General features: G+C 38.6%; 1 protein-coding gene across 5 annotated transcripts in view; it reads left to right on the top strand.

Annotated features, from left to right (window-relative positions):
- The first annotated feature begins 370 nt into the window (after positions 1-370).
- The window catches only part of LOC120491247 (cadherin-like protein 26), a 43,618-nt gene continuing 26,599 nt past the window's right edge, over positions 371-17,389 (top strand). For 4 of the 5 annotated variants that reach the window (XM_089124176.1, XM_089124177.1, XM_089124178.1 and 1 more), the window contains exons 1-9: positions 371-469; positions 4,927-5,043; positions 5,155-5,301; positions 5,413-5,557; positions 7,769-7,947; positions 8,084-8,215; positions 10,134-10,316; positions 10,426-10,745; positions 10,855-10,997. In XM_089124176.1, coding sequence (XP_088980302.1) covers positions 434-469; positions 4,927-5,043; positions 5,155-5,301; positions 5,413-5,557; positions 7,769-7,947; positions 8,084-8,215; positions 10,134-10,316; positions 10,426-10,745; positions 10,855-10,997 — 1,402 coding nt within the window. In that variant the 5' untranslated portion in view covers positions 371-433. The remainder of the gene's footprint in view (positions 470-4,926; positions 5,044-5,154; positions 5,302-5,412; positions 5,558-7,768; positions 7,948-8,083; positions 8,216-10,133; positions 10,317-10,425; positions 10,746-10,854; positions 10,998-17,389) is intronic. The other variant, XM_089124180.1, reaches the window with a different exon arrangement.

Raw genomic sequence — 17,389 nt, forward strand, 5'->3', positions numbered from 1 at the left:
TTTTCTACTGCATGTCAACATAACATTATAATTAAGCGTATTTTATTTCAGCCATAGTTGCCAAAGCAATTTTTCTCATTTTGGTTTAGTTTAAGAAAAGGGCTAAAATAACTAAAACTAAATAAGCTAAACTTCAATAAAACTAATAAAACACACACACACACACACACACACACACACACACACACACACACACACACACACACACACACACACACACACACACACACACACACACACACACACACACACACACACAAATAAATAACATTGTATCAAATAACAGAGTAAAATAGCACTGAGCCAGTCCCTGCCTTCCCTGATCTGAATATCTCCTCCCCTCTCCCATCTGTTATTTGAGCAGTGAATACTATTGCTCTATGAGAAAGAAGGGAACTCATTCACACTGGATTGCTTGACGATCTGCTTCAACATGAAGACCCTTTCTGTTAGTTTGCTCCTGGTGCTGGTGAGTTCAACACTGTAAAAAATGATTTTTTTGGTGAAGTAAATACTACTGACAAAAAACAATGTAATTTACATGAAAAAGTTAGTTCAGGCAAGAATTTAAAAAACTAAGTAAATTCCATATCAGTACTTAATTCAAGTGAGTAGAAATGAAAGTGTAAATATCAACTCAATAAAATTAAGTAAAAATTACTCAACCTTTCTGATACTGGGGTTCCCATACTGGACCTTGAATAATTAATGAGGTTCATTTTTTACTGGTTTCCAGCTGTATTTACACTGTTTTATCATTGAATTTTGTTGTCAGTATTAGTAAATTGCCGTTTTGTGACATTTCAAGTAATTTTTTTGCTCAAAATTACACATTCAAACACAAAAACGACCCATCAAATGTTACTGCCATTGTCTACCAAGTATTGAGGTCTTTGCATTCACATGATGCTTAATATCGATTTAGTTGAAATTTCCTTTCCTTTTGCATTACATTTCCCAAAAACAACAAATATTGAATTGTATTAGTCATTTATAGTATGTGCTTTACTTAGATCATCTTTAAGTAATTTATATCATGCCATATGTTAATCAACCTTTTACTAGCCAAGTTAAAATTGCGTATTTTCTGTAAAGTTTACTTAATTCCATATTCCAAGTAAATTTAACTTAAAGATTTCTAATTAAATCTACTGATAAATATGTTTAGGTTTTTACTTGGCAAATCTTTGTAAATTTACTAGCATTTTCTAAATGAAAAAAAGTTGCCTAGCTTTTTTCAAGTAAATCCTACTCCATTTTTTTTTTCAGTGAAGGCCTGTGTGATGAGATACTATGGAAGCTTGTTTCGGTCACTGAATATAAAAATAAAATAGTCAAGTCAAGTCAAGTCACATTTATTTATATAGCGCTTTTCACAATACAGATTGTATCAAAGCAGCTTCACAGTGATAACATGAAAGTAGTACAACACAGATAAATAATATTGTTAAATATTGAATAACCCCAACTAAGCAAGCCAAAAGCAAGCCAAAAGCAAGGCGACAGTGGCAAGGAACCAAAACTCCATCAGATTGGATGGAGAAAAAACCTTGGGAAAACCCAGGCTCAGTCGGGGGCCAGTTCTCCTCTGGCTTACATTCATATTGTTTATATATAAATAAATATTAAATATAAATATTGTTCATGTATAAAACGGCGCCATAACAGTAAAATAAATAATAAAAAATAAATAATTGTGACTTTTTATCTCAAAATTCTGAATTTTTTTCTCACAATTGCGAGTTTATATCTCGTAATTCTGACTTTATTTCTCAGAATTGCGAGTTATAAAGTCAGAATTGCGAGATATAAAGTCAGAATTGCGAGATATAAAGTCAGAATTGCATGATATAAAGTCGCGATTGCGAGTTATAAAGTCAGAATTGTGAGATATAAAGTCAGAATTGCGTGATATAAAGTCAGAATTGCGAGATATAGTCAGAATTGCATGATATAAAGTCGCAATTGCGTAATATAAAGTCAGAATTGCGAGATATAAAGTCAGAATTGCGTGATATAAAGTCAGAATTGCGAGATATAAAGTCAGAATTGAGAGATATAAAGTCGCAATTCTGAGAAAAAAAGACATAAGTGCGACTTTTTATCTCACAATTCTGACTAACTAAAAAGACTAACTTTTTTTTCACAAAAAGACTAACTTTTTTCCCCCTCAGAGTTTAAATCTCACAATTCTGACTTTACAGCTCACAATTCTGACTTTATATCATGCATTTCTGACTTTATAACACGCCAATGCGACTTTATATCTCGCAATTCTGACTTTATAACTCGCAATTCTGACTTTATAACTCGCAATTCTTACTTTATAACTCGCAATTCTGACTTTATATCTCGCAATTCTGACTTCATATCTCGCAATTCTGAGAAATAATGTCAGAATTGCGAGAAGTAATCTCGCAATTGTGAGGAAAAAAGTCAGAATTGTGAGATAAAAGGTCGCAATCACCTTTTATATTTTTCATTCTATGGCGGAAACAAGCTTCCATAAGATACAGCTATATCATCGTGTACTGCAAGCCATCACGCCGGCTCATGTTCCTCTGCTCATATATTCCAAGACAGATAGTGTTCATGTTGCAGAAGTCTATCACACTGTATAAAGTCAGTTGAAATCCAGGTTTATGTACAATTAGCCAATTAAAGCCACAATATGTATTTTTTCTGCTTTAAAAATAGCAAAAATAACTGTATCTATGTTATATGTTTCTATTAGATGTGTACTTACATTATACGGACAGTTTCCACCAACTTTCAAATATGGAGAAATTTATAGTTTAATTCGAAGACACGGGACGTTTCTTTATTTCCGTTTCGTCGCCCGTCTATGGCGTCATATAACCTTTGACTCCTCTATTTTCTCTAACTTCCTTGCGGAACCCGGCGAAACCGCCAAACACAAAGGGGAACACTAGACTACCGCCAATAAAGCAAAGAAAATGACGAAGAAAAAAAAAGTAGTACGTATTTTTATGTGTGTAAATCACGTGCCTGCTCACGAGCCCTCACTCTTAACAGACACTGTCCCCGGTGCTGCTCGCGCATAAAGCGCTCCCCGTTCACAGTAACCGGGTCGTCTCATTCAAAACAGCCAAATGTTGCTGTTAGCGAGCCGCGCACATTGAATACTCATATGAGTCAGGCTGCAAATGTACGTGCCCGCTTCAGCGCGCTCATGCTAAAAAAATAAACGCCTCACCTCCGGCGCCGCGTACTCATTACATTCCCTTTAGCCTTTAGCACATAGTGGATGCATGACGCAAACCCAGTCAAACGTTTGACTGCAGTATCTTGTGTGCTTTATAATCCGGTGCGCCCTATATATGAGAAATGTTCTAAAATAGGTCATTCATTGAAGGGGCGTAATATAAATATTTATATTCGTCTGTATTATAGTTATGGACCACGATTACGCTTTGCCTGCACATTCTGCTGCTACAGCCAGCTCAGTAAAGCTCAAACATACGGGTGAAAAGTATGACCCGAGAAGGGTTTGGGACAGGAGAAAAAGCATGACACAGGTAAACATTGGGGTTGCATTTAAAGCTTCTTGACAAGCTAAATCTACAGAGAGATGCCGTATATCAGTATATTTAGTGAAACGATGATATCATGCCATGAGCTGAGCTGGTTGTCATTGACAGCGACAACAACTCCCGTGAGCCCACGCTCTTTCCCGACGTCATCAAAGTACGTCTTTTGTTATTATTTAAAATAAGTGGTCCCTGGTGGCCAAAAATCGCATACTGTATGTTTAATCTTTGGTGTCCATTGAATGATTAGCTGATGTGATCCTTTGCCATGTGTCTTTGTAAGAACTGTAGGTTAAATGTTAGTTAATTAATTAGTTTTGACTTGGATACATGTTACTACTATTGGTTGTGGTGAAAGTGTCTTTCATTCCTGTATGTCTTTGATATCATGACACATTAACATAAGCATGCACTTTAAGAATGGTTTGAATTGTAAGTTAAGAGAGAGAGAGATGTATTTGCGTTAAGGTTTACTGTATGTAATCAAATTCCAAAAATGAAATCCTTGTAGAGGATTAGAATATGCATTTTAAAATACCAGTAACTTTTTTATTGATTACATGATTACTTAATATTCACAAAATGACAGTAAATTCATAATATGCTTAAATTCATGCATAAAGCTTATACATGTTCAGAAAGTCTTCCAGTTTTACAGAATAAACACAGACCGACCTCTAGTCAGGTGACTATAATTAAATGGACATTCGAGAAGCAAAAAAAAGTAATTAAATAAAATAAAATATGATATTTTTTTAAATAGTGCTTTATTTTTATTGTTTAATTTTAATTTAACATGTTTAAGATTTAATTTGTCATTAACTTATCATCAGTTTACGAGCCCCCTGCATTTTCTTCACAAACCCTAGTTTGGGAAACCCTGACATAATGTAATGTGAAATGCACTTCCAGTTGTTGAAAACAAAACATTTTATAATTTTTCTTTCTCTTTGTATTTTTTGTATTTAATTTTTTTTTTTATCAACATGATAAAGGATTTCACTTAAATGTATAAATGTGATAAAAAAGTTAGGTCAAAAGTAAATTGTATTTAGTGATGGACTACAATTTGTAATCCCCAGCACTGAAGGAAATGAAAATGTAGGTGAAATAGGACATTTTATGGCCAGAATTCGGAGATGGTCCTCACTGCAGAACACGAAATCAGGGGAGAGGCCTTGTATTCAGATCCAACTCCTCCCACCTTACATATACCTAAACCTACCCGCCTCCTGATCCCTAGCCCCTAATCCTACCCATCTCCACCTCCTGGATCTCGTGTAGGCCTACTGCAATGAGGTGCTACTGGGAATTTGTGAGATTCACGCATTGACATGACTTCCGTAACATTACTTATGACTTCTTTTTATCTCAGTTTATCTGGACCGTGTGTGTGTGGGCTGACAGGGGCAGACAGAAGCGTGCATGGATCATTGACTCTTTCACTATTGAGGAAGAAAACCCTGGTCCATTTCCATATATACTAGGCAAGGTGAGCGGTTTTGTCGTTCAGTTCCAATTAATTTGTATAATGTTTTTCACATTACATATGTGTACAAGTACTGCTTAAGTGTGATGTGTGTGCATGTTGTTTGTGTTTCAGATTGAACTTGAAAGGTCTTATTTAGTCAGATACGTGCTTAAGGGTCAGGGTGTGGATTTAGAGCCAAAGGGTATTCTCAATATTGATAAAGAAGGATATGTTTTAGTACATGGAAAGGTTGACTTTGAAAGATTTAAAGTTCTCAAAGTAAGTACTCCCTAATAAACAAATCACTCAATTTCATAATAGCATTGAAGTTCATGTAAATACACTGCAAAAAAAGGCTTGTATATTGACATGCACTGGACTCAATTACAGTCGACATTTGAAGCAATAAACAACTCAAACACTGAAGTGGAAACAAGGCTCGGGGTTCATATCAAAATATTGGACATAAATGATCACGCTCCAGAATTTCAGCAGACAGTCTATCAAGTGGCTGTAAATGAGTCAGAACCTCAAGGTAACCCAGTATAGTTTGCACTTCACTAATTTATTAATGAAATTTTCAAATTTAATGAATAGTTCACCCACAACAAAGCATAAAAAATGGTAACACTTTACAATAAGGTTCATTAGTTAATGAATTAACTAACATTAATATGTTAACTAACATTAATATAAATGCTGTCCATTTACCATAACATTAACCAACCATAAGCAATTCATTTGTTGCTGTATTTGTTAGACTTTGTTAATGTTATTTAATAAAAACAAAGCTGTTTATTGTTTGTTCATGTTAGTGCAGTTCATTATTAGTTCATGCTAACTAATGCAGTTACCTAATGTTAACTAATCACCTTTACTGTAACCTTATTGTAAAGTGTTACCAAAAAAACTGTCAATGTTTTTGCAGACCCCAATATATATGAAGAGTTCAGATGCAAAAGCCTCTAAGTGCCATTTGAAATTTTCTTCTAGAATGATCATTTTTATCAAGCTTGTATATTTAAGTTCAGTGATTTCACTTAAATGGTAATAATAATTACCTACTAATTGTTATTTAAGTGAAATTACTGAACTTAAATATACAAGTTTGATAAAAATCATCATTAAAGAAGAAAATTTCAAATGGCATTTAGAGGCTTTTGCATCTGAACTCTTCATATATATATATATATATATATATATATATATATATATACTGTATATATATATATATATATATATACACACTCCCCCAAAGGATTATTAGGGACACCATACTAATACTGTGGTTGACCCCCTTTCGCCTTCAGAACTGCCTTAATTCTATGTGGCATTGATTTAACAAGTTGCTGAAAGCATTCTTTAGAAATATTGGCCCACATTGATATTATAGTATCTTGCAGTTGATGGAGAATTGTAGGATGCACATCCAGGGCATGAAGCTCCCATTCCACCACATCCCAAAGATGCTCTATTGGCTTGAGATCTGGTGACTGTGGTTGCTATTTTAGTTTAGTGAACTCATTGTCATGTTAAAGAAACCAATTTGAAATGATTTGAGTTTTGTGACATGGTGCATTATCCTGCTGGAAGTAGCCATCAGAGGATAGGTACATGGTGACCATAAATGGATGGACATGGTCAAAAACAATGCTTAGGTAGGCTGTGGCGATGCCCAATTGGTAGTAAGGTGTGCCAAGAAAACGTCCCCCACACCATCACACCACCACCACCAGCCTGCACAGTGGTAACAAGGCATGATGGATCCATGTTCTCATTCTGTTTACGCCAAATTCTGGCTCTGCCATCTGAACGTCTCAACAGAAATTGAGACTCATCAGACCAGGCAACATTTTCCCAGTCTTCAACTGTCCAATTTTGGTGAGCTCTTGAAAATTGTAGCCTCTTTTTCCTATCTGTAGTGGAGATGAGTGGTCTCCAAAGGGGTCTTCTCTTGTTGTAGCCCATCCACTTCAAGGTTGTGCATGTTGTGGCTTCACAAATGTTTTGCTGCATACCTCGGTTGTAACGAGTGGTTTCAGTCAAAGTTACTCTTCTATCAGCTTGAACCAGTCGGCCCATTCTTCTCTGACCTCTAGCATCAACAAGGCATTTTTGCCCACATGACTGCCGAAAAACTGGATGTTTTTCCCTTTTCACACCATTGTTTGTAAACCCTAGAAATGGTTGTGCCTGTAAATCCCAGTAACGGAGCAGATTGTGAAATACTCAGACCGGCCCGTCTGCCACCAACAACCATGCCATGCTCAAAATTGCTTAAATCACCTTTCTTTCCCATTCTGACATTCAGTCTGGAGTTCAGGAGATTGTCTTTACCAGGACCACACCCCTAAATGTATTGAGGCAACTGCCATGTGATTGGTTGATTCGATAAATGAATTAATGAGAAATTGAACAGGTGTTCCTAATAATCCTTTAGGTAAGTGCATTTTTAAGGTTTGGAAGTATGGGTAGGTTTAAGGGGTCAACAGTTAAATTTAGGCGTCTAGATGTCATTACAGATGTAATTGTACGATTGTATCCAATTGTATGAGACAATATAAATACAATGTGAAATCATGTCCAGATAGGATTGGATTCTGTAGTACAACATTAATAACAGCATACAGGTGTGAAACAACATAAGAGATTAAATAAGGTCTAGGTGAAATATCCTTCAATATCAAATAAATACTTGGAGGGTGAAGAAATTACTTTACATTCATGTAACACATTTTTTTCCTAGGTAAAGAAGTACTGAGAGTACTGGCAACTGATGGAGATGATTCAAGTACAAACAATGGAACATTTGATTTAACAATAAAGTCTTTCACACCAAAACAAGATAATGTTGAATTTTATATTCAGCAGCAAAAAGGACAAAAATATGGGACAGTTTATTTTAGAGGGTGTTTGGACTATGAGGTATGAAACTAATTTCTTTCATTGGTAATAATTATTTACCTGTTACATTTCATTCAGATAATATGCATTCCTATTTGTGCTTTATTAATATGTATTCATTCCTACAAAAGAAATCTACTTAATTAATCTTTTCCAGAAAGCTCAGACATATACAATCCTGGTTGAAGCAAAGGACAAAGGGGAAAAGATACAATTGTCAAGTACAAGTACAGTGATAATCAATATTTTCGACGAAAACAACAATCTTCCAGGGTTCTCTGGCAAAACAGTAGGTTCTCTTATTAGAGGTTCTCCCATATTGTGTAAGTTTAGCTTACCTTATGGAAAAGATTCATCTTCTCGAGATATTGAAGCCAAAAATCATCCTTAAATTTGTATCTATTTTCAACGCAGTGCAGCAGCTAGCAGACCTAGAGCAGGCTATCTAGCGTGCTCATTGGCTGCCCTGCGGCAACTGCAGCAGCCTACCACTGAGCCAGATGTGACGTCACGTCCAATGAAGGGCGCTCGCGCCCTCAACGCATCCTAGCCTGCCAGAATAGGCGTGGCTTAGCATTTATCAGTGAAGCTCTCCGCATCGCTGAATTCTGAGAAGATTCAACCCTGTGGGCTCGACTCGAAGCTGTTACCACCGAAGCTGTCTCTCCACCCTTTGTAGGACCGCGCTGGTAGAAGCGCCGTTCTCAAAGGCCGCCGGAGCCTGTAGCCGTTGCGAATCGCTCACCGGAGTCCCTCCCTCAAGCCTCACCCTCGCCTTCTCCGTCCCCCCTCACCGATGCGCAGCCACTGGCCCACTGTGCCGTCTCATCTGATGATGAGGCGGAAGGACTCGTCGCAGAAGACAGCTGTTCCATTCTGGCTACGGACAGCGAGGATTGGTTGAGTTCCAATCACTCCGCCTCCTCCTGGATCCAGGAATCTGGCAGGACCCACACGGGAGTGGACGCTGAGCTGATTCGCCTCCTTTCACAGGCCATTGACTCGTCTTAAGTGGTCACCGCCTAAGGAGCCATTAAGTGCCCTCAGCCAGGCCTGTGCCCTTCCTCCCAGAGCTTCACTCGGAGCTTGCTTAATCGTGGAATGCACCTTTCTCCGTGAGGCTCCACTCTTCTAATGCTGCTGGACGAGGGAAGGTCCCATTCCATGCTTAAAGTCTATGTGGCAGCCATTGCAGTCTTCTCAGAATCTACGCACGGCCATTCAATAGGAAGCAATGAGCTTGTCATCCACTTCCTTAGAGGAGCCAGGAGAATGAATCCCCCGCGTCCCCCTTTAGTTCCTATGTGGGATTTGGTTCTGGAGGCCCTGAAAGCATACGCCTTTGAACCTTTAGACTCTGTGGATTTAAAATACCTATTATTGAAAACCATTTTTCTGATCACACTGTCATCAGTAAAAGGTGCGGGGGACTTACACGCTTGTCAGTGCTGCGTGTCTTGCGTTTGGACCAAATGACTAAAGTTATCCTCAAACCTAGATATGGATAAGTGATTGGCTCATTTCAGGTCATTTCCCTATGGGCTCTGCCAGCATCTGATAGTGAGAGCGATGTTAATCTCCTCTGCCCGGTCAGGGAGCACGGCAGGTTACACAATACTCGTTCCCTCATCTAGAGAGAATCGAGATTACGTTATATGGTAACCGATACGTTCACTTATGAGAGGATCTCTCGTATTGCGTAACCTGCCATGCTCGTGCCACGAGCGCTATTTCGTTTCAGTCGATGAAAACCAGAGATTCAGCCTCCGAGCCCTGCTTATATACGCTAAGCCACGCCCATTCCAAGGGCTAGGGCGCGTTGAGGGCATGCACGCCCTTCATTGGACGTGGCGTCACGTCGGGCTTAGTGGTAGGCTGCTGCAGTTGCCGCAGGGCAGCCAATGAGCACCCTAGACAGCCTTCTCTAGGTCTGCTAGCTGCTGCACTCTGTTGACAATAGATACAAAATTAAGGATAATATCTCGAGAAGATGAATCTTTCCCGTAGCGTAAGCTAAACTTACGCAATACTCATTCCCTCATCTAGAGAGAACCGAGGTTACATTAGGTAACCAATTCGTTTCACATTGGACATTGAAGTTTTCAAGTTTTAATGCTTGTGATATTCTTGTTAAATATATATATATATATATATTTTAATACAGGTTGTTATATAAAACGTAACCAAATATTTCACTTGTGTTTCAGGGACCTGGGAAGGTCAAGGAGCGGGAAACTGAAGTTGAAGTTCTGCGACTGCAAGTAACAGACAAAGACAAACGTGGTTCAAAAGCCTGGAAAGCCAAATACACTATCCATGGAGATAAAAGGGAGCAATTCAAAATTGAAACAGACCCTAATACAAACGAGGGGATTTTAACAGTTGTTAAGGTAGGCAAACTGTTTTGTTGATGTAAGAAATATATTATGCATACATTCATGTTGACACCTCTCTAAACTATCTTTATTTTTTGGCTCATTCCTACATTCCAACACCTAGCAAATGGACTATGAGGAGCAATCATACCAAAATCTATCCATCAGTGTGCAGAACGAAATTCCTTACTTTTCATGTAAGGTCAAAAAGCAAGTGCCGAATGCTATGTGGGAGCTCAACAAAATACCTCAAAACTCTGGCATGAGTGTTGAAAACCTCTATAATACCATTCCAGTAACCATTTATGTTGAAGATGTCAACGACCCTCCAGTATTTACACCCTCTGTTAAACACGTTCACATAATGGAGAACATAGCAGCAGGAACAAGTCTTGCAACCTTCACTGCTAAAGACATGGATGGAAGCCATATAAACACATTTAAGTACGAGATGCTAATAATATGTATAAAACTAATGCCACTGTAGTTTATTGGAGGTACAGGATCACAGATAAACAAAGGTGAATTCATCTAGTGTTTCTTCATTTCTCAGATTCGTTAAAGGTGAAGATATTGATGGGTGGATAACTGTTGATGCAAAGACTGGACTAGTATCCACGAATAAAATTCTGGACAGAGAGTCGCCATTTGGGATAAATGGCACCTATAGAGCAACCCTATATGCTGTGGATGATGGTAAGATGATGGTTTTTATAGAAATTCTTATTTTTATTCAGCAAAAGATACATTCAATTAATCCAACTCGACAGAAAATATATATATATTTTTTTTTTTTACTTTTTTTTTATTGATTTTATACAAACAATAAACAAACAAGCCCAGCTGTTACCAACATACAAAACAGGGGTAAAATTATTCACACACATAGATTGCACATCAAGTTCCATGACATAATGTACATTATTGTTTACAACAAAACACATACATATACAAAAAAAAAAAATATATATATATATATAAAAAAAATAATAATAATAAAAAATAAAAAATAAAAAAACTATTCAAAAGAATTTATAACTTCTTGGTGAAGACAAAATGTGGTCTCCTGTCCTGCAGCAAATTAGCAAGATCACTAGGAAGGTGGTCAAGAAAAGGTTGCCAAACATTATAAAACAAATTGGCATTGCCCCTTAATATGGCACTGAGGCGTTCCAGAGGAAAAACCTTAAATATTTCTCTATACCACTGTGTGACCGAGGGAGGTTTTTCCTCAATCCACTGGAACAAAACACAACGCCTTGCTAGAAGTAGGAGTTTACCCATCAACACCCGTTGCCCTGCAGATAGAGAGAGCTGCTCTAGATGTAGATTCAGAAGGAGCAAGACTGGTTCTGATTTAACCGTTTTGTGAAAAATTGAACTTAGCTCCTGAGAAATATTCTTCCAATACCTGAGTATTAAGGGACACTGCCAAATACAATGATAGTAAGTCCCTACTTCTTTCTTACATTTCCTACAGAAGGGAGAAACTTGAGGGTTGATCTTGTTTAGAAAATGAGGAGTGCGCTGCAATCTGTGCAATATCCTGTACTGACTCTCTCTAAGTCTATTACACATAAACAGATTCTTAACAGATTCAAATGCATCTAACCAGATATCAATATCAAGATCCATCTCCAAATCCTTCTCCCATGATTCCCTAGTTTTGTTAACATTGTCACAATTAAGAGAGTACAGTTTTCCATAAAAAAGTGAGATAAATTTTCTATTATTGGAAGCAATTGAAAATTAAAAGTAAGGAGGGGGTCATCAAGTGGACTCTCTATTGACTGGTTTGTTGGGAGTACAAGACTGGACTGTATAAAGTGTCTAACCTGAAGAAAACCAAAAAAGTGGTTGTGTGGTATTTGGTATTTATTTTGAAGTTGTGAAAATGACATAAAATTATTATTTTCAAATAAATTACCCATGAATCGAAGCCCCTTTGAGTACCAAAAATTGAAAATACTTTTCCCCACACCAGGAGGGAAAGCTTTATTTTGGGTTATAGGTTGTAATGCTAATGAAAAACCTCTCCGACCAACATGTTTAGTGATATCACGCCAAGTCTTTAGAGTGTTAAGCATGATGGGATTATTTTTAACCTCTGCCATGATTTCACCTTTGTTAATTGAAATAAGACTGATAGGGGAGAAAGGGGCACAGCACCAGGCATCCACTGAGGTTCCCTCCTGATGGAGAAATTGATTGAGCCAGCCTGATATTATGCGTGCGTGACAAGCCCAGTTATAATACAAAAAATTGGGAAGGGCTTGACCCCCTCTATTAATGGGTAATTGTAAAGTTTTCATCTTTAATCTAGGTCTCTTTCCGTGCCATATGAACTTTGAGAGAGCTCTTTCTATACCTAAAAATGCCTTTCTAGTGATCCAAGTGGTAGCATTTGCATTGGATATAACATTCTGGGAAGCACATTCATCTTTATCAGGCTGATCCTGCCCATCCATGACAGAGGAAGATCGAACCATCTTTCAAGATCACGTTTAACTGCTGTCAAAGTAGGCTTAAAATTCAATTTATACAATTCTTCAACCTTAGCCGATACTCTGACGCCCAGGTAAACAAAGCCAGTACTCGACCATCTAAATGGAAAATTAACAAGAGATGCACGGTCTCCAAAGTCACCCAGTGGCAGGGCCTCTGATTTGTCATAGTTAATTTTGTATCCTGAAATTTGGCCAAATTGATCTATAATTGCTACCAGAGCGGGTATAGAATTCTCTGGTTTAGTGATAAACAGTAATATGTCGTCAGCATAAAGCGATATTTTGTATTCAATATCTCCTAAAGTTACACCGGATAGTCCATTGTGATTCCTAATAGTCTCAGCAAGTGGCTCGAGAGCAAGTGCAAATAAAAGCGGTGAGAGGGGACAACCCTGACGCGTACCTCTACTCAAGGGGAAAATGTCAGACACCAAGCCATTTACCATGACCCGGGCGGTGGGAGACCTGTATAGAAGCTTAACCCACTGAATAAAATCTGAGCCCAGCCCAAATTTATCAAGAACATCAAGGTACTCCCACTCCACCCGGTCAAATGCTTTTTCAGCGTCTAAAGAGACCGCCAGAACCCTCTTCTTAGTGCTATGCGAAAATTGTATTATGTTTAGGAGCCTTCGAACATTTGAGAAAGAATATCTATTTTTTACAAAACCAGTCTGGTCTGGTCTGACTAAAACAGGTAGCATCTCCTCCAGCCTTCTAGCCAGGAGTTTTGATAATATTTTACAGTCAACACCAAGCAAACTTATTGGTCTATAAGACCTGCAACAATCAGAAGGCTTATCTTTTTTTAAAATCAAAGAGATGTGGGCCAGATTTAAAGTTGGTGGAAGCGTGCCTCTTTCAAATGATTCAGTAAACATGCTAGTCAGGGGTCCAACCACCAGCTTAATCATCTTTTTATAAAATTCAGGCCCGAATCCATCCGGACCCGGGGCTTTCCCACTCTGTAGTGATTTAATGGTCTCTGCAACTTCTTGTGCTGTAATTGGTCTACATAAGTCATTTCTACAATCTTCAGTTAGAGTGGGAAGATGTATTCTATCAAAAAATCTTTTCCTCTGCTCTGGAGTGTTTTGGCATTCGGAGGAATATAGTTCTTGATAAAAATCCTTAAAAATTTTGCATATGGTTTTGGTTTCGAAATGCTCTGTGCCTTTACTGTCCCTAACCGATGGAATAACATGAGGCCCTGTCTGGCCCCTGGCTAGTCGAGCCAGGAGCCTCCCAGTTTTATTGCCAGATTCGAATAATCTATGCTTAGCAAAAAAGATGGCAGATTCTGCTTTTTGAGACAAAAGTTGGTCTAGGGCAGAGCGGGCTGCTTCTAATTTTTTAAGTATAGATAATGAGGCTGTGGTCTTGAGGTCCCTATCCAGAGCTTTAATTTGTTGCTCAAGTTCTATTTGTTTTGCCAGCATACTTTTTCTCTTTGCAGCAGTATAGGAAATTATGGCTCCCCTCATGAAGGCCTTGCCTGTTTCCCACAGAGTAGACGGAGAGATCTCAGGTGAATCATTTGTTGAGATGAAAATGTCCCATTGTGATTCCAAATATGTTAAAAATGCAGGGTCACTTAAAAGAGAAATATTTAAGCGCCAGCGTCTAGATAGGGGGTTATAGTAAGGTGGCCTGAGTTCTATAAAGACCGATGAGTGGTCTGAGAGGGCACATGGATTGATAGAACAGTTTATAGTCTTGTCCAGGGTTAACCTCGAGACAAGAAAATAATCAATTCTTGAAAAAGAGTGATGAGGGCGAGAAAAAAATATGAAGTCTTTTTCTTGCGGATTAATTACCCTCCATGCATCAAATAAAACCAGATCTGAACAGAGCTCCTTTGTAGCTTGAGCCATTTTGGTGGGGGGTAAAGTTTTAGGTGGGCTGTGGTCCATTTCTGGGGCCAACACGCAGTTAAAATCTCCTCCAAGTATGACATATGGAGGGCAAATTGAGGAGATGTCAGCCAATAATTTAGAATAAAACAAGCTATCAAATGTATTGGGGGTATAGACGCTTCCTATAAGAACACGTTCTCCATATAGACACCCAGTGACAGCAACATACCTTCCTTCAGTATCTTGAATGACTTTATCAAGTGTAAATGTAAGATTTTTATGGATAAGTATTGCCACTCCTCTACTCTTTGAGTTAAATGAAGAATAATAAATTTGACCGACCCAATCTCGCTTTAATTTTAAGTGTTCCAGATCAGTGAGGTGGGTCTCTTGTAATAATGCCACTTGTACATTATCTTTTTTGAGCATAGAAAGAATTTTCCGCCGCTTCACCACATGATTGATACCTTTGACATTTAGTGTAATAATTTTTGTGTTACTCATGACATGGACTTAAAGAGTAGCAAATAAGAGCAATGAATCCATTTAGGGTAGATAAAACATATAGAACGGTTAAAAAAACAACCAAAAAAAAAACACATATTGCACGTCACACTTGTTGGACAGATACATTGTGCTGGGATAAACTTGCCCATCTCGAACAAATGGGAGAACGTCAGAACAAAAACAAAAAGCTACCCAATGGGTAGTGTTGTAAGAGCACATGCTGCTGAAAAGAAGTAATCGCTTCTGGAAAACAAAACAGTTTCCATATCTCACTCCCACCCCCACAACATAAAGTTTGCGAGCACATTATTATTCTGATAAGTCAGATCAGCAAAAAGATCCTGTAGCAACAATATTACTGGTAACATCAAATCCCTCGTATCTCTAGGACGAAACATAGTTGAACCAACTCGGCTCCGAACCCATTTAAATTCTCATGCAAACTGTTTTAGTTTGCTGTGGTAATAGTTTTAGAATATATAGTCTTCTGTATATCCCAGGATGTCTTTCGTAAGAGCAGGGGTGTAACCCCGGCATCCTGGCCAAATTTGCCCAGTAGCCTCTGTCTATCATGGCCTCCTAATCATCCCCATATACACCAATTGGCTTCATCACTGTCTCCTCTCCACCAGTAAGCTGGTGTGTGGTGAGCGTTCTGGCGCAATATGGCTGCCGTCGCATCATCCAGGTGGATGCTGCACATTGGTGGTGGTTGAGGAGATCCCCCCTTCTATGTGAAGCGCTTTGAGTGTCCAGAAAAGCGCTATATAAATGTAACGAATTATTAATTATATATATAAAACTTACTCAGTCCTTAGCGAACCAGCAGATGAGAATCACAGCCCGGAGTCATCTTCTGACTCTATTCCAGCGTATTGAGAAAGTTTTCTGCAGCTCTTCGTGTTTCAAATTTGTGCTCCGTACCGTTGTGGTTCACGGTGAGTGTAGCTGGGAATCGCATGTTGAAACGGATACCTTTGTCAATGAGGGCTTGACATACGCTATTGAAGGCGCGACGTTTCTCACGGACCGCAGTAGACAGGTCTTGATGAATAAATATCTTTTTGCCCTCGTACTCCAGGTTCGGCTTTCCCCTCAGTGCTGCCATTATCCTGGGTTTGTCTCTGGAATTGTGTAGCTTAATAATCACCGGACGTGGACGCGCTCCCTGTAGTCCCAAGCTGCGATGTGCCCGGTCGATCTTAATACAACTTTTAGTACCGGGGCTACCCTCTAATCCGAGTACAGTCGGCAGCCAAGATTCAAAGAACTGTATAGGACGTTTCCCCTCCGTGCCCTCTTCCAGATTGAGGACACGGATATTGTCCCGCCTGCTCCGGTTCTCCATATCATCCAGGTTTTCTGCCATTATCTTAATTTTCTTCTCTGCTTCGGCAACTCTTAGCTCCAGTCCGGCCATTGTGTCTTCCACATCCGAAACTCACTGCTCCGCCGCGGTGATGCGTTTGGACTGGCTCTCCAAAGTTGAGGAGATTTTTTCTAGAGTCTCTGAGAATTTAGAGAGCTTTTCGTCCATGGCCTTGGTAAAACTTTGGGTTACCTCGCGGATCAGAGTCGCGGTGTCCACAATAGGCAGAGGCCCATCGTCTTGTAAATTGGTAGAGTCGCTAGCAGAGCTAGCATTAGCAGCTGGAGTATTTGTCAACTTCCTTGACTGAATTTTCGTCTGTTTCGACATGGTTAATCACCAGCAAAGTTCATTAGTTTGTTGCCACTTATTTAGTTGCTATTTTAAGCTAAGAGGGGTGTAGTAAGTTGCAAGAAAGTTTTTTAATGTTGTGTGGGAGCGGGAGCTCAGCGAAAACACGTCCTCAGCCAGTCATAGTCACGTGCCCCCCCCCCAAAATATTTTTTTTTGTTACAAAAAAATTATATTTCAAATAAATGCTGTTCTTTTGAACTTTTCAGCAAAGAATCCTGAAAAAGTTATCACCGTTTCCAAAAAAAAAATATTAGGCAGCACAACGGCATTTCTTTTACTGCATTTCTTATCGAATAAACGTAGCCTTGGTGAGCATAACACACTTAACTTAATACTTAAAGTATACCTGGACAAATAAGTGATTTTATTTACAAAATGATTTACAAATTGAATTTAATGAAATAATTAACCACACAGGGTCCAACATTAAAATCCATCTAGCGGAAAATGCATGGAAAAATTATCTATCCAGTTAGTCTTGTGTAACCATACTTA

This window comes from Pimephales promelas, chromosome 20 (genome assembly GCF_988280905.1).
Source record: "Pimephales promelas chromosome 20, fPimPro1.hap1.1, whole genome shotgun sequence".
In the NCBI taxonomy this organism is placed as follows: domain Eukaryota; kingdom Metazoa; phylum Chordata; class Actinopteri; order Cypriniformes; family Leuciscidae; genus Pimephales; species Pimephales promelas.